Below are 18,220 nucleotides of genomic sequence, written 5' to 3'. Positions count from 1 at the left end.
TAAATGCCCTCTCCCTGGTGGGCACCTCCCCCTGTGTATAAAATGCCCTCTCCCTGGTGGGCACCTCCCCCTGTGTATAAAATGCCCTCTCCCTGCTGGGCACCCCCCCCTGTGTATAAATGCCCTCTCCCTGGTGGGCACTCCCCCCTGTGTATAAATGCCCTCTCCCTGGTGGGCACCCCCCCTGTATATAAAATGCCCTCTCCCTGGTGGGCACCTCCCCCCTGTATATAAAATGCCCTCTCCCTGGTGGGCACTCCCCCCTGTATATAAAATGCCCTCTCCCTGGTGGGCACTCCCCCCTGTGTATAAATGCCCTCTCCCTGGTGGGCACCTCCCCCTGTGTATAAATGCCCTCTCCCTGCTGGGCACCTCCCCCTGTGTATAAATGCCCTCTCCTTGGTGGGCACCCCCCCCCCTGTATATAAAATGCCCTCTCCCTGGTGGGCACTCCCCCCTGTGTATAAATGCCCTCTCCCTGGTGGGCACCTCCCCCTGTGTATAAATGCCCTCTCCCTGCTGGGCACTCCCCCCTGTGTATAAATGCCCTCTCCCTGGTGGGCACCCCCCCCCTGTATATAAAATGCCCTCTCCCTGGTGAGCACCCCCCCTGTGTATAAATGCCCTCTCCCTGGTGGGCACCCCCCCCCTGTGTATAAATGCCCTCTCCCTGGTGGGCACCCCCCCCCTATGTATAAAATGCCCTCTCCCTGGTGGGCACCCCCCCCCCTGTGTATAAATCCCCTCTCCCTGGTGGGCACCCCCCCCCTGGGTATAAATGCCCTCTCCCTGGTGGGCCCCCCCCCCCCCTGTGTATAAAATGCCCTCTCCCTGGTGGGCCCCCCCCCCCTGTGTATAAAATGCCCTCTCCCTGGTGGGCACCTCCCCCTGTGTATAAATGCCCTCTCCCTGGTGGGCATCTACCCCCCCTGTGTATAAATGCCCTCTCCCTGGTGGGCATCTACCCCCCCTGTGTATAAATGCCCTCTCCCTGGTGGGCATCTACCCCCCCTGTGTATAAATGCCCTCTCCCTGGTGGGCATCTACCCCCCCTGTGTATAAATGCCCTCTCCCTGGTGGGCACCTCCCCCTGTGTATAAAACGCCCTCTCCCTGGTGGGCACCCCCCCCTGTGTATAAATGCCCTCTCCCTGGTGGGCACCTCCCCCTGTGTATAAATGCCCTCTCCCTGGTGGGCACCCCCCCTGTGTATAAATGCCCTCTCCCTGGTGGGCACCCCCCCCCCCCCCCCTGTGTATAATATGCCCTCTCCCTGGTGGGCACCTCCCCCTGTGTATAAATGCCCTCTCCCTGGTGGGCACCCCCCCCTGTGTATAAATGCCCTCTCCCTGGTGGGCACCCCCCCTGTGTATAAATGCCCTCTCCCTGGTGGGCACCTCCCCCTGTGTATAAATGCCCTCTCCCTGGTGGGCACCTCCCCCTGTGTATAAATGCCCTCTCACTGGTGGGCACCTCCCCCCCCCTGTGTATAAATGCCCTCTCACTGGTGGGCACCTCCCCCCCCTGTGTATAAATGCCCTCTCCCTGGTGGGCACCTCCCCCTGTGTATTAATGCCCTCTCCCTGGTGGGCACCTCCCCCTGTGTATAAATGCCCTCTCCCTGGTGGGCACCTCCCCCTGTGTATAAATGCCCTCTCCCTGGTGGGCACCTCCCCCTGTGTATAAATGCCCTCTCACTGGTGGGCACCTCCCCCCCCCCCTGTGTATAAATGCCCTCTCCCTGGTGGGCCCCCCCCCCCTGTGTATAAATGCCCTCTCCCTGGTGGGCACCCCCCCCCCTGTGTATAAATGCTCTCTCCCTGGTGGGCACCCCCCCCCTGTGTATAAATGCCCTCTCCCTGGTGGGCACCCCCCCTGTGTATAAATGCCCTCTCCCTGGTGGGCACCCCCCCTGTGTATGAAATGCCCTCTCCCTGGTGGGCACCCCCCCCTGTGTATAAATGCCCTCTCCCTGGTGGGCACCTCCTCCTGTGTATAAAATGCCCTCTCCCTGGTGGGCACCCCCCCTGTGTATAAATGCCCTCTCCCTGGTGGGCACCCCCCCTGTGTATAAAATGCCCTCTCCCTGGTGGGCACCCCCCCCCCTGTGTATAAATGCCCTCTCCCTGGTGGGCACCTCCTCCTGTGTATAAAATGCCCTCTCCCTGGTGGGCACCCCCCCTGTGTATAAATGCCCTCTCCCTGGTGGGCACCCCCCCTGTGTATAAAATGCCCTCTCCCTGGTGGGCACCCCCCCCTGTGTATAAATGCCCTCTCCCTGGTGGGCACCCCCCCCTGTGTATAAATGCCCTCTCCCTGGTGGGCACCTCCTCCTGTGTATAAAATGCCCTCTCCCTGGTGGGCACCCCCCCTGTGTATAAATGCCCTCTCCCTGGTGGGCACCTCCTCCTGTGTATAAAATGCCCTCTCCCTGGTGGGCACCTCCTCCTGTGTATAAAATGCCCTCTCCCTGGTGGGCACCCCCCCTCCTGTGTATAAATGCCCTCTCCCTGGTGGGCACCCCCCCCCCTGTGTATAAATGCCCTCTCCCTGGTGGGCACCCCCCCCCTGTGTATAATATGCCCTCTCCCTGGTGGGCACCTCCCCCTGTATATAAAATGCCCTCTCCCTGGTGGGCACCTCCCCCTGTGTATAAATGCCCTCTCCCTGGTGGGCACCTCCCCCTGTGTATAAATGCCCTCTCCCTGGTGGGCACCTCCCCCTGTGTATAAAATGCCCTCTCCCTGGTGGGCACCTCCTGTGTATAAATGCCCTCTCCCTGGTGGGCACCTCCCCCTGTGTATAATATGCCCTCTCCCTGGTGGGCACCTCCCCCTGTGTATAATATGCCCTCTCCCTGGTGGGCACCTCCTGTGTATAAATGCCCTCTCCCTGGTGGGCACCCCCCCTGTGTATAATATGCCCTCTCCCTGGTGGGCACCCCCCCTGTGTATAAATGCCCTCTCCCTGGTGGGCACCCCCCCCCTCCCTGTGTATAAATGCCCTCTCCCTGGTGGGCACCCCCCCTGTGTATAATATGCCCTCTCCCTGGTGGGCACCTCCGCCTGCGCCTGGTCCCATTGCCCTCTTTCTGGGGGGGCACCTCCCCCTGTGTATAATATGCCCTCTCCCTGGTGGGCACCTCCCCCTGCGCCTGGTCCCATTGCCCTCTTTCTGGGGGGGCACCTCCCCCTGTGTATAAACGCCCTCTCCCGGTGGGCACCCCCCTGTGCCTGGTCCCATTGCCCTCTCCCTGGTGGGCTCCTCCCCCTGCGCCTGGTCCCATTGCCCTCTCCCTGGTGGGCTCCTCCCCCTGCGCCTGGTCCCATTGCCTTCTGTCTCCCCGCAGTGTTCGATATCGTGCGGAACTACACGGCCGATTATGACAAGACGCTGATCTACAACAAAATCCACCATGAGCTGAACCAGTTCTGCAGCTCGCACACCCTGCAGGAGGTCTATATCGAGCTGTTCGGTGAGTGTCCGGCACGAGAAACCCAGGCTTTTACTGTGTATAGGTGTCTGCATCTAACCCCACTTCCACCCACGGCGCCTATATCCCCCTGCGCTGGAGTGCGGCATTCTAATGTATATAAAACATCAAAGTATCCCAAAGGACAGCACCGAAATCTTCCAAAACCAGGGCACACATATATCAAAATAATAATGTATTTCCTCGTAGACAACGGAGCGCCCGACTAAAACCATCTAAAACCTCCATAGTGAGAGCGCGAGCAGTATGAGTAGTGAGAGCGCGAGCAGTATGAGTAATAAGAGCGCGAGCAGTATGAGTAGTGAGAGCGCGAGCAGTATGAGTAGTGAGAGCGCGAGCAGTATGAGTAGTGAGAGCGCGAGCAGTATGAGTAGTGAGAGCGCGAGCAGTATGAGTAGTGAGAGCGCGAGCAGTATGAGTAGTGAGAGCGCGAGCAGTATGAGTAGTGAGAGCGCGAGCAGTATGAGTAGTGAGAGCGCGAGCAGTATGAGTAGTGAGAGCGCGAGCAGTATGAGTAGTGAGAGCGCGAGCAGTATGAGTAGTGAGAGCGCGAGCAGTATGAGTAGTGAGAGCGCGAGCAGTATGAGTAGTGAGAGCGCGAGCAGTATGAGTAGTGAGAGCGCGAGCAGTATGAGTAATAAGAGCCGCAGAAACATCCTCACAGGAGGTAACCCGACCCGGACACTGCATATATACAGAACAATATCACCACTCTATACTGGCTATATAGGCAGCATAGTCCCATTATACATGTCAATATATAGAGGTTAGAGTACTCACTCTCACCGACCGTCTGCAGGACAATCCTCCGTAAAGACATGTCCGCAGTCCGGGTGATGCAGAGGGCGAAATGCATGTCGGGTCGCTGATGAGCGCAGACATGTGGAGCCTGTTGCGTCTCTTTACCGCTACACACCACTTTTTGTATATTGATCCGGGACTGTGTGTCTATATCTCTATATACTGTGTGTGGTGTGTGGTGTGTGGTGTGTGGTGTGTGGGTGAGGGGCGGATGTGTGTGTGTGTGTCCCGTTTCTATCTACGTGCAGATTACACACCAGTGTTTGTTGCAGAAGTATTGACCTAAAATAATGTCTATAAAAGTTTGATGCAGCGGCTGTGTAAGCGCCAGTACAGTGCACAGAAAGCGCCTCTTACAGTGTGTGTGTTTGTGTGTTTGTACAGATCAGATAGATGAGAACCTGAAACTCTCGCTGCAGGAGGAACTCAACGTTATGGCCCCGGGACTCACCATACAGGTAAGGGCCCCCCGGGACTCACCATACAGGTAAGGGCCCCCCCCGGGACTCACCATACAGGTAAGGGCCCCCCCCGGGACTCACTATACAGGTAAGGGCCCCCCCCCGGGACTCACTATACAGGTAAGGGCCCCCCGGGACTCACTATACAGGTAAGGGCCCCCCGGGACTCACCATACAGGTAAGGGCCCCCCGGGACTCACCATACAGGTAAGGGCCCCCCGGGACTCACCATACAGGTAAGGGCCCCCCGGGACTCACCATACAGGTAAGGGCCCCCCGGGACTCACCATACAGGTAAGGGCCCCCCGGGACTCGCCATACAGGTAAGGGCCCCCCGGGACTCGCCATACAGGTAAGGGCCCCCCGGGACTCGCCATACAGGTAAGGCCCCCCCGGGACGCACCATACAGGTAATGGCCCCCCGGGACTCGCCATACAGGTAAGGGCCCCCCGGGACTCACCATACAGGTAATGGCCCCCGGGACTCACCATACAGGTAAGGGCCCCCCCGGGACTCGCCATACAGGTAATGGCCCCCGGGACTCACCATACAGGTAAGGGCACCCCGGGACTCACATACAGGTAAGGGCCCCCCCGGGACTCACATACAGGTAAGGGCCCCCCCTGGACTCACCATACAGGTAAGGGCCCCCCCGGGACTCACCATACAGGTAAGGGCCCCCCCGGGACTCACCATACAGGTAAGGGCCCCCCGGGACTCACCATACAGGTAAGGGCCCCCCGGGACTCACCATACAGGTTAAGGGCCCCCCGGGACTCGCCATACAGGTAAGGCCCCCCCGGGACTCGCCATACAGTTAAGGCCCCCCCGGGACTCACCATACAGGTAAGGCCCCCCCGGAACTCGCCATACAGGTAAGGGCCCCCCCGGGACTCGCCATACAGGTAAGGCCCCCCCCGGGACTCGCCATACAGGTAAGGGCCCCCCGGAACTCGCCATACAGGTTAAGGGCCCCCCTGGACTCGCCATACGGGTTAAGGGCCCCCCGGGACTCGCCATACAGGTAAGGGCCACACGGGTGAGGGCCTGGTGGGCACCTCCCCCTGTGTATAAATGCCCTCTCCCTGGTGGGCACCTCCCCCTGTGTATAATTGCCCTCTCCCGGGTGGGCACCTCACTTCTTCCCGTTGGCGCGCCCTGAGCCCTGACACGGGTCTCTCTGTTCCCCTTCAGGCTGTGCGCGTTACCAAGCCCAAAATCCCAGAAGCCATCAGGAGAAACTTCGAGCTGATGTGAGTCCTCCCGCGGCAGCCGTTACAGCGACACTATACAGAGGTGTCTGTAGTGTGGAGGTTTTTAATAATACTTTTCTCTTCTTTAACGCTGACAGTCTATGCAGTGCTGCACATTACATCTCGCAGGCGCAGGGTGCCGCTGCCCCGCAGAGCTTACAATCTAATTCTCGTGCCTGACACACAGGTTAGCGAGGTCAGAGCTGGCACTGGCTTTACCCACTTCAAAGGCAGTGTTCTTACTTCAGGCGGCTGCTCCTGCCCTGCTCCTTTTAAAGGGACAGTCCCAGTTGGGGTGAAAATGAACGAAGAACGGTGGCACGTTTAATGGGTTAAATGTATCCGATTGTGAGGCTTGGAAGCGTCAAATCCAAACATTTCTAATATGGACTTGTGACATGCTCGTTGAAACCCAAAGCGCTGCTTTTTTTTTTTTTTACTGGCTGTATATAATGTCTTGTGGTGATAAGACTGTTTGTCAGTCCTCAAAATGCAGGGGAACTCCTTTTCTCCCAAGATGCCGTTCTATATAAAGGATGTGTTTATTCTGTGACACGGGAAGGGCTGCCGACGGGCCCAGGACCGAAGGATTGACCCGGGCCCGGAGGAAGGGGGCTCAGTCACAGACTTCTGGGGTCAGCCGGCTGGGCCCCGCTCCTCCACCCGCCCCGGGGCCCCGCTCCTCCACCCGCGCTGGGCATGGCTTTCTTTGCTCCTCTTCCCCATCCACCATCCTGTACGTGGGACTGATCCTTTTGAAGGAAAAAAAAAACCCTGTGTCTTTTCAGACACAAATTCCGGGTTTATTTGGTTCAATCCGTAATGAGATATTTTGGGCCTAAATAACCAGATTTGGGGCTGTGAAGACTAATGTAAGAGCTCCCCCTGCTGGACAACACCATCACTGCATTATTTTCATGACCTTTTATAGAACACAAACCTATTCTAAGGGAAATAACACACCACGCACATTACCGCTGGCACATAGCTGCAGTAATCCCGGAGGTCCCCTGCCTGACCGCCTACAATCTAAAAGTCTTCTAACCGTGAGCTGCGAAGGCCTGGGAGTCTCCCCAGGGGAGGGGGAGGCTCACCCTCAGAGGGGGCAGGGCGGTGACCTGTCCTGTTTTTCCTTGTGCACAGGGAGGGTGAGAAGACGAAGCTGCTGATCTCGGCGCAGAGGCAGAAAGTGGTGGAGAAAGAAGCAGAAACTGAAAGGAAGAAGGCGGTGATAGGTAACGGCGAGTCACGGCGCCCCGTCGCTCGCGGGAGGGAGCGCCTCGTTAGGGGAAACCACGCGGACCAGCGCCAAGTCCTGCAGCCGTGCTTATTTACTGCCACCTGATGGGCGTTTTTAACCCCTTGGTTGCTGGAAGACCTGCAGCACCAGCCGATGTGCAGCGGTCGCAGTTCGGCTCTCAATGACAAGCGAGCTGCGGCCACGAAAATTCAGCCCCTCGTGGCCTCCTCTGCGTTATAGGGCACAGGCGGGTTTGACCCACTGATAAATATTATATAACGCACACCTCCCACTCGCCCACACCTCCATGCTCGCCCTCCCTTTCCCTCTCTCAGTGGGTGAACCATAGTGCCAGCTCTCCTTTTGACCTTGGGCACCTCCCGTGGCTCAGGCGTGGCACTTTGGGTGTTGGAATGTTGCTGGCACTGAATCGGCGCTCCGGCAGAGCCGTGTCAGTCACCGCGTTGGCCACTGCGTACACGGGCAGCTCTAATAGGATATGACTTTAGGCATAACCGCTGCTGGGACTCAATGGGGGCTTTTCTCTAAACCGCGATTGAGCTGATCGGGCACTAAAGCCGGGAACCCCCCATTCAAGTCAATGGGCGTTCCCATGCGAGAGTAGCCTGATAGCCACTATCTTAATAACCCCCCACCCCCACCGGAGCACCAAGAATCCCGCATGCAGGTAACATGAATAGCATCGGGCTGACGTTTGGAGGCTGACAGAGGAGCGTGTGGCATGTAGCGTGTAGGATGTGTGTGTGAAGCAGCTCTCTTGTCCCTGACTTGGCAGAGGCAGAGAAGGTGGCGCAGGTCGCTCAGATCTACGATCAGCAGAAAATCATGGAGAAAGAAACGGAGAAACGCATCTCGGAGATCGAGGGTGAGTTCCCAATGCGCATCGTATGTCGGGAACCAGGAGCCGGAGAGTCTGCATCAGTCCTGGGGAAGGGTCGGGTACCAATGACATCTATTCGCTTTGTGGTTACATTACACACCAATGCATATTCAGTCATTTAATGTGTCAGCGTCGCACAATTCTTCCCGTCTCCAGTATAATTCTGCCTAAAAATGGCTGCACGGCGACCTGCCCAAGATAGACAGGTACAGTCATTAAATAGAGAACACGGGGCCCGATGGACCTTCCTCTAATTTTAGTGCCCCGATCGGCACTATTACACTTTTATGAAGTCAGTGGGTGTGTCTGTGCCATGGTGCCCCGATCGGCACTATTGAACGTAAACCAATAACCCGGAGAAGGTTGCGTCGCTGCTTCTGCATTCTGCAGATGAATTATTTTTTTTATATTAATTTTTTCCCCCCTCCCAGATTTTGCTTACTTGGCCAAGGAGAAGGCGAAAGCAGACGCTGAATATTACACGGCGCAGACCTCTGCAGAGTCTAACAAGGTGAGAGCGGAAATACACAGCACACCCCTTAGATTGGGACAGGGACTCGTTCCTAATGTTGCGTTTTATGACTGAAGCTGTTATATTATTATTTCATGTGTATTACTGCTGTAAAGCGCTATGTACATGGATAGGGACATACATACACCATACACACACAAGTAATGCGCACACACACACAGACGCGCACGCACGTAATACCCACACAGACACGCACGTAATACCCACACAGACACGCACGTAATACCCACACAGACACGCACGTAATACCCACACAGACACGCACGTAATACCCACACAGACACACACGTAATACCCACACAGACACACACGTAATACCCACACAGACACACACGTAATACCCACACAGACACACACGTAATACCCACACAGACACACACGTAATACCCACACAGACACACACGTAATACCCACACAGACACACACACACGTACACACGTAATACACACACACACGTACACACGTAATACACACACACACGTACACACGTAATACACACACACACGTACACACGTAATACACACACACACGTACACACGTAATACACACACACGTACACACGTAATACACACACACGTACACGTAATACACACGTACACACGTAATACACACGTACACACGTAATACACACACGTACACACGTAATACACACACACGTACACACGTAATACACACACACGTACACACGTAATACACACACACGTACACACGTAATACACACACACGTACACACGTAATACACACACACGTACACACGTAATACACACACACGTACACACGTAATACACACACACGTACGTACACACGTAATACGTACACACGTAATACGTACACACGTAATACACACACACACGTACACACGTAATACACACACACACGTACACACGTAATACACACACGTACACACGTAATACACACACACACACGTACACACGTAATACACACACACGTACACACGTAATACACACACACACACGTACACACGTAATACACACACACACACGTACACACGTAATACACACACACGTACACACGTAATACACACACACACACGTACACACGTAATACACACGCACGTACACACGTAATACACACACACGTAATACGTACACACGTAATACACACACACACACGTACACACGTAATACACACACACACACACACGTACACACGTAATACACACACACGTACACACGTAATACACACACACGTACACACGTACACACGTAATACACACACACACGTACACACGTAATACACACACACGTACACACGTAATACACACACACGTACACACGTAATACACACACACGTACACACGTAATACACACACACGTACACACGTAATACACACACACGTACACACGTAATACACACACACGTACACACGTAATACACACACGCACGTACACACGTAATACACATACGTACGTACACACGTAATACGTACACACGTAATACACACACGTACGTACACACACGTACACACACACGTACACACACGTACACACACGTACACACGTAATACACACACACGTACACACGTAATATACACACACGTACACACGTAATACACACACGTACACACGTAATATACACACACGTACACACGTAATACACACACACGTACACACGTAATACACACACACGTAATACACACACACGTACACACGTAATACACACACACGTACACACGTAATACACACACACGTACACACGTAATACACACACACACGTACACACGTAATACACACACGTACGTACACACGTAATACGTACACACGTAATACACACACGTACGTACACACACGTACACACACACGTACACACACGTACACACGTAATACACACACACGTACACACGTAATATACACACACGTACACACGTAATACACACACGTACACACGTAATATACACACACGTACACACGTAATACACACACACGTACACACACACACGTAATACACACACACGTACACACGTAATACACACACACAGTGCAAAATTCTAGCCACTGCATTAGTCCTGGAGTATAGATTCCGGTGAGAAGGTTGTGCGAGATTCTCGAAGATGTAATAGTGGGTACTGAGCCACAGAAACCTCTCGGGTCTCCATGTGCACTGTATTATTTATTTGGACTCGTACTTCAATCCTGTGGTTGTTGTGTTTTTTTTTCCGAGACTTGAAAATTGGATTTCCCAAAACAAACTGTTTTTAAACACTGACAATGTAACAATGGTACATTTTTAAAGCTACCAATGACTGAGCTCCAGATCAGAACCAACTCTAACACCATTCTACACCTGGTTACTAGTTTTAAATACCTGGGCATATGGTTTGACTCCCATTTAACATTCGGGATGCACATTGATAACCCGACATCCAAAACCTATGCCAAACTAGGGGTACTTTACAGGGACAAATCCTCCCTAAGGCCTCGGGCATGGTCAGCGCTGAGCCGTGCTGAGGCGCGCTTGCACTTACCTGTGAGCCCCTACAACCGCAATGAGAGCGGCTTTAGTAGTGGCTCGCCTACGCTTCTGCAAGCGCGCGGAAGCGTAGGTCTTAGGGAATTTTTAAAATCACGCGCTTGCTGGAGCGCAGGGCCGGTCACGTGAGCGGTTCGCCCAATGAGGGCGAACCAGCTCCGTGACGTCACTGGCCCGCCCCCGACACGCCCCCTGACGGCGCGCTGTCTAAGGCCAGGGAAAGCGCCCGCTTTCCCTGAGTCTCAGCGCGCCTCCGCACGCCATCAGGAACCCTTGGCGAGGCCTAAGCCTGCTGGTCAGAAAGCGTATCGCCCAGCAGATGCTAATGCCAATTATAGACTATATGGGGAGATAGTATATGGCTCAGCACCCCAAACTCACCTTGGCAAACTTGATGCCCTCTACAATTCAATATGCCGTTTTGTTCTCCAATGCAACTACACAGACATCACTGCGAAATGCTCAAAGAACTAGATGAGGTAGGCGCAAGGTAATTTTTTTTTCCTGTCTTGCCTTCAAATACTTTCTGGGCAAGCTACCCACCTATCTGAACAAGCTCCTCACCCCTATCACATGCAGCACTTATCATCTGAGATCTGACTCCAAAAGACTGTTCATTGTCCCAAGGTTCAGCAAAGTATCCGGCCGCTCCTCCTTCTCTTACCGTGCACCCCAAAACTGGAACAGTCTACCGGAGACTCTCACAGCCGCCACCAGTCTGAGTTATTTCAAAACTAAAGCTGTCTCATTTTTTTTTTTTTTAGTATAGTTCTACATTTAGTTTCTTGCTCCAGTATTGTCCTGGGTTCGGATTCTGTGCGTCTCCCCTGGCGCCCCCTCTCATACTGTCGCCTCTTTCCCTCCCCGCAGATAAAACTGACTCCTCAGTACCTGGAGCTCATGAAATACCAGGCCATCTCCGCCAACAGCAAGATCTATTTCGGGAGCGACATTCCCAGCATGTTCCTGGATTCTGCCGCCATCAAACCTTCACTGGAGCAGCAAGACGCTGAGGCGGCGGAACGCGCGGGCAAAACCCAGAGGAGCAAGGGCAGGAAAGCATGAGGCTCAGAGAAGGGGAACCCCCGGCCTCTCTCTGTGATAAAGCAGAAGCATAATACCGGTCTGGAGAGGGATGACCGGCCATGCGACCTGCCGACCTGCCAACATACGCCTGTCCTTTTTTTTTTTTTTTTTTTTTTTTTTTTGAGGAAATCGCTTTAATATTTCTCCGTCCTGTTCTCTCTCCCCCCCCCCCCCCCCTCTGTCCCCAGTGTCCAGCTGCCAGAATAGATTGATTCTTTAATGATGAGAAGGGAGGTGTGAGATCTGACAGGTTGTCGATGTATGAAGCGGCAAAGCCCTGTGTAAGGTCAGCGTTCTGCGCTGCCGTCCTGGCGGGAGAAGCTGTCCGCTTTGCGTTGTGATTGTACCTGACTGCAGTAGAGTGGTACACACAGCTGGGCCATATATACACTACAGCTATGTTAACACACCCCTTGATTCAGCTTAACCCTGCAACACTCGTTATTATGGTGCATAACTGGTTTAATTATAGTGGTTTAAAAAAAAATTGCATATTGATGAGTTTAATTTTCTAATGTATGACTGCGGGGGAAGCTAAGCAGTCTTTTTCTAGCAGTCTTGCAGCTTTAGTAATTATCCCCCAAAATTAATGCTGCATAATTACTCCCCCCATGGCCGTGAATTCAGAGAGGAAAATGGAAGAGGGTCCCTAGTTATTAAGTTTCTGCCTGGGAAGAGACCAGCTCCAAATCCCGAAAACGCCTGTAACATAATGTCTGGTGCCACCTGCCTGAGAGATCACACACAACCCCTGACTACCCAAATCACAGGAGTAAAACCGCAGCCTGAAATGACCACGACCCGCCCGTATAATTCCTTCTCCAGCCTCTGCGATGCCAGCTTCCCCCAGAGGTGCGGGGGGAGGGACGGGATCTGGAAAGGTCGCAGGTGAGCGGATCCTCGTCCTTTCTCTGCCATTTGTGTCTGTTCATAGCTGGGGTGACCAGGAGAGACTCTGTACAAACCTTTTGGCCTCTCGTGCGTGAGATGTGATCATTACTTTTGGTGCTTTTCCCCCCCCCCCTCCCTGTTCCTCGCTCACGCCTTTCCTTGATGCTTTAGTTAATGCTGCCTTTTTGGACCCTGTTAAAGCCGCTCTCTCACTCAATCGATCTCAAAAACAGATGTCTTTATTTTATTTTTGTATTTGCTTCCCCCCCCCCCCCCTCATTTAAAAATGGCAGCCATTGTGAATGTGTTCAGGATAGATTCCTTCTTCAGGCTTAGTCACTGCAGCTTGGGAAACTGCTGTAGTATGAGCCCAGTGTTAGGCCTTAAAAGTGGTATCAAACCGTCGTACATTAACTCTGATAGAGCTGTTACCTGGATTAATACTTCCAGTTTATTCCTTATCTTGTTACATTGGGCTGGAGCTTGAATGAAGAGTTCCTGTTGAATCAGCGTGGACACCTTGTCTGATGGATTTCATTTGAGGCCAGTACTAGTGGAGCTGCGGTTTTGGAATTCCTTGCGCCTCCTTTTTTGTTTTGGCGTTCCTGGGTGTGTGGGTGCTTAGTGTCTGGGTTGGATTTTAGGCTATGGGTTGTCCCACATGAGACATAAAATGTGAAATTAAATACCTTCTCTCCCAGGGGCAACAGAGGGAGTACTGGCCAGGGCGAGGGTATGTGGAGGAGTATTAAACATTGAAGTGGGATATCGCACTCCAAGTCACACTCAGGCTGCGTCCATGGTATGGACGTGTCCGCACGCTGAGCGATCAGACTGCCTAATGGCAGTGATCGTGTCTATACGGCGTGTGCGCGCAGGAGGAGGCGGGCGTTGCGCAAGAAATCAGTTAAAACGGCTTTCTTGGCGCAACGGGCCGGTCACGTGAGCGGTTTGCCCAATGAGGGCGAACCAGCTCCGTGATGTCACTGGCACGCCCACGGATGGCGCGCGTACCATGGCCAGGGAAAGTGCCCGCTTTCCCTCAGCCTCCACACGGGCGAAGTGTCTATGGATGCGCCGCCTGCCTCGCAGGCAGCTGGGCCGCAGCCTAACAGACCTGGGAACGTGTTAATGAAAAAGGTTAACGCCTGCAGCACTAATCGTGCACTGATTACACATAAAATGGTATTAAGCTGTATAAATGGGTTGTGTTTCTTCGCAGCTTAAGTGCTAACACTTTGTACACTAAGGATCAGGGCCCTGATACACTACAGGACTTAGGCTACTGTGATGTTACTCATGCGTCCTTATTACTATTGATAAATAAAGACATACAATACAATACAATACTCACATAAACAGACTGATACAACAAAAGAGAGACATTGTGATCTGTGCGTGAGTTTTCCATGATCTGGTGTGTGGCCCCGGCCAGCACATGGGCTCCTGAGGCCCCGGCCAGCACATGGGCTCCTGAGGCCCCGGCCAGCACATGGGCTCCTGAGGCCCCGGCCAGCACATGGGCTCCTGAGGCCCCGGCCAGCACATGGGCTCCTGAGGCCCCGGCCAGCACATGGGCTCCTGAGGCCCCGGCCAGCACATGGGCTCCTGAGGGCCCGGCCAGCACATGGGCTCCTGAGGCCCCGGCCAGCACATGGGCTCCTGAGGCCCCGGTCAGCACATGGGCTCCTGAGGCCCCGGTCAGCACATGGGCTCCTGAGGGCCCGGCCAGCACATGGGCTCCTGAGGCCCCGGCCAGCACATGGGCTCCTGAGGCCCCGGCCAGCACATGGGCTCCTGAGGCCCCGGCCAGCACATGGGCTCCTGAGGCCCCGGCCAGCACATGGGCTCCTGAGGCCCCGGCCAGCACATGGGCTCCTGAGGGCCCGGCCAGCACATGGGCTCCTGAGGCCCCGGCCAGCACATGGGCTCCTGAGGCCCCGGCCAGCACATGGGCTCCTGAGGCCCCGGCCAGCACATGGGCTCCTGAGGCCCCGGTCAGCACATGGGCTCCTGAGGCCCCGGTCAGCACATGGGCTCCTGAGGCCCGGCTGTTTTTAGCAGTTTGATAATATATAATCAGGCCCCCAAAACAGGACTGTGAGTGGAGCTCATGTCCGCAACGCATGGCTAATACGTGGAGACACGGGCCGAGGGGTGTTAGCTGTGCTAATAACGAGACGTTGTCATATACAGCTGTTATTATCCCTGAGATTTCACACGGCCAAAACAATGTCTGCTGTATGTCTCATTATCTTAACGCCGTGTTACTGTCTCCCGAGAGAGCAAGGTGACACCTCCCCCCTCCCCACCCCTTTTATACAGCACGTGGAGAGATATGCTAATTTGGATATGCAAAGTGTATTGAAATGATTTAAATTTGCATATTTCCCAGATATTCTGGGTAGTTTCCTTTTTGTGCATCGCTCCACATGTTGGATGAAGGTGTGTTTGGGGGCAGGGGGAAGGTGTGTCACTATACTAAAATACTCCCCCCCCTCCCCACACCTGCGTTTCAGAGTCTGGATGGGAGGAACGCCACCTTTTAGTTAGGGGATACCCAACATCTCCTTAAATCCCTGCGCTAACCATAACGGAGATCAGGAGGGGGGGACCTCGTTTGCATATCAGCGCTAACAGCCATAGTTCTCACAATGTCCTCTCCGGCCACAAACAGGACAGCGCTGCATTAGTGAGCTGTGAAGTTACCCATTAGCACTTAACAAGGTGTCACCGTAGGGGGACACCTCCTTACGTCAATAATGGGTGCCTGGGTGTGAAATTCGCTTGTGGTAAATGCATTGCCCGGGAGTCACAAAACTCTCCTAGAGGTGTTTGTCAGGGAGCATATGGTCTTTGCTGTAACTCCCCCCCCCCCCCCCCTTAATCTCAGCCCTTCTCTACCAGCTGCTGAAGCAGAGCAGCATCTGGTATAAGAGTGTGGTGAGAAGCGGCAGGGCAGAATGTGAGTTACCCACTACCAAGGACAGCCTGAGAAGCGGAGGGTATAGCAGGGGGGCAACTCCGGTCCAAGCGGGCCACAAACAGGTCAGGTTTGCAGGCTATCCCTACTTCAACACTGGTGGCTCAAACAGAGGCTCAGTCTTCCACTGAGCCACCTGTGCTGAAGCTGGACATATCCTGAAAACCTGACCTGTTGGTGGCCCTTGAGGACTGGAGTGGCCCCCTTTTTGGAGTATGGTGAAGATGGAGGTAGGACGTCTGCCAGTGCCACGTCTCCAAACATCCCCGAGGCTGTGACTTGTAACCAGCAGGTTTCCAGCTCGTGTTACCCAGACCCCTCTGCTTTTCTATCCCGTATTGATGGTGAGACGTCCCAGTAGGATACAGCAGGGGATACCTGCTGCTGGGTCATGTGTGCTCGATGCTCCTTTCACCTGTTTGCTGCCAGAGGTCCCTGCGGGGGTTAGAGGAGGGGGGGGAGGGGAGGGGGCGTGTGATTAAAGGATGTTTTGGCATATTTCTGTGTAACTGCTGCCTGTTTCACTTCCTTGACGCAGGCTTCCCTTTACCTGGCCATGCTTTGTACGGTTCACAATGTCCTCTGTGCATCGTAAGAAACATTTATATGCAATGAATACTTTTGGATAACAGACATAAAAATAAAGCAATTATTTTGATACCCAGGAGTGAGTGATCAGTCTGTTGCTGTAAAAAAACACAATTATTATTATTAACATGTCTGGGAACCACAAGAAAGATGTATACCTTCTAAAGCCGGCGTGAGCAACTCCTGTCCTCAAGGGTCACTTTCCTCTGTGCTACCCGCCTCCCTGTGTGATACCCCCGCCTCCCTCTGTTATACCCACGCCTCCCTGTGTGATACCCGCGCCTTCCTCTGTGATACCCGCGCCTTCCTCTGTGATACCCGCGCCTCCCTCTGTTATACCCACGCCTCCCTGTGTGATACCCACGCCTCCCTCTGTTATACCCACGCCTCCCTGTGTGTGATACCTGCGCCTCCCTGTGTGTGATACCTGCGCCTTCCTCTGATACCCGCCTCCCTGTGTGATACCCGCCTCCCTGGGTGTGATACCTGCGCCTTCCTCTGATACCCGCCTCCCTGTGTGATACCCGTGCTCCCTCTGTGATACCCGCACTCCCTATCGTGCTCCCTATGTGATACCCGCGCCTCCCTCTGATACCCGCGCCTCCCTGAGATACCCGCGCCTCCCTTTGTGTTATACCCGCGCCTCCCTCTGTGTGATACCCGCGCCTCCCTCTGTGTGATACCTGCGCCTCCCTCTGTGTGATACCCCCGCCTCCCTCTGTGTGATACCCCCGCCTCCCTCTGTGTGATACCCCCGCCTCCCTCTGTGTGATACCCGCGCCTCCCTCTGTGTGATACCCGCGCCTCCCTCTGTGTGATACCCGCGCCTCCCTCTGTGTGATACCCCCGCCTCCCTCTGTGTGATACCCGCGCCTCCCTCTGTGTGATACCCGCGCCTCCCTCTGTGTGATACCCGCGCCTCCCTCTGTGTGATACCCGCGCCTCCCTCTGCGTGATAGCCGCGCCTCCCTCTGCGTGATAGCCGCGCCTCCCTCTGCGTGATACCCCCGCCTCCCTCTGCGTGATACCCCCGCCTCCCTCTGCGTGATACCCCCGCCTCCCTCTGTGTCGTATAAACACCGCTCCCTCCTTTCTCTATTATATATGTCCCCTCTTTGTTTGGTTGCTATGGGAACATTAAAAGCGTAAAGACAAACTTTCAGCACATACAATTCCCAACGGAAAACACGCCCTGTACATCGCAGACCGCGCGTTCTCCGCAGCCGCCCAGCTGCGCTTAAATGATGGTACTGTGTGTTTATGTAACTAATCGGATGAATTTAAGGGAGAGGGGAGATCACGGGTGGTAGTTATGAGAATATTGGGGTTCACACCCATGTTCCGGCACATTTCGGGGTAACCTCTGGATGATGTGACAGGTGAGATAGGGCACATAGGCTTTTAGGGGAATGGGGGTGAGGGTTGTGTTACACTGGGGGTCACAATAGCCAGGCTCCAGCAAAGATGGCGTTCGATAAGCAGGAGCTGTATTTAAGAGTTT

General features: G+C 54.2%; 1 protein-coding gene across 3 annotated transcripts in view; it reads left to right on the top strand.

Moving 5' to 3' along the window:
* Positions 1–16,791, top strand: part of LOC142501048 (erlin-1-like) — a 32,318-nt gene extending 15,527 nt beyond the window's left edge. For 2 of the 3 annotated variants that reach the window (XM_075610306.1, XM_075610307.1), the window contains exons 6-12: positions 3,349–3,474; positions 4,678–4,751; positions 5,950–6,008; positions 7,152–7,243; positions 8,045–8,134; positions 8,581–8,660; positions 12,042–16,791. In XM_075610306.1, the coding sequence (XP_075466421.1) occupies positions 3,349–3,474; positions 4,678–4,751; positions 5,950–6,008; positions 7,152–7,243; positions 8,045–8,134; positions 8,581–8,660; positions 12,042–12,236 (716 nt within the window). In that variant the 3' untranslated portion in view covers positions 12,237–16,791. Of the gene's footprint in view, positions 1–3,348; positions 3,475–4,677; positions 4,752–5,949; positions 6,069–7,151; positions 7,244–8,044; positions 8,135–8,580; positions 8,661–12,041 lie in introns of those variants that run through there. The other variant, XR_012803404.1, reaches the window with a different exon arrangement.
* The last annotated feature ends 1,429 nt before the right edge of the window (positions 16,792–18,220 follow it).

Source organism: Ascaphus truei, chromosome 8 (genome assembly GCF_040206685.1).
Source record: "Ascaphus truei isolate aAscTru1 chromosome 8, aAscTru1.hap1, whole genome shotgun sequence".
In the NCBI taxonomy this organism is placed as follows: domain Eukaryota; kingdom Metazoa; phylum Chordata; class Amphibia; order Anura; family Ascaphidae; genus Ascaphus; species Ascaphus truei.
Note: the sequence above shows the minus strand (reverse complement) of the source record. Positions and strands in the feature narration are given on the sequence as shown.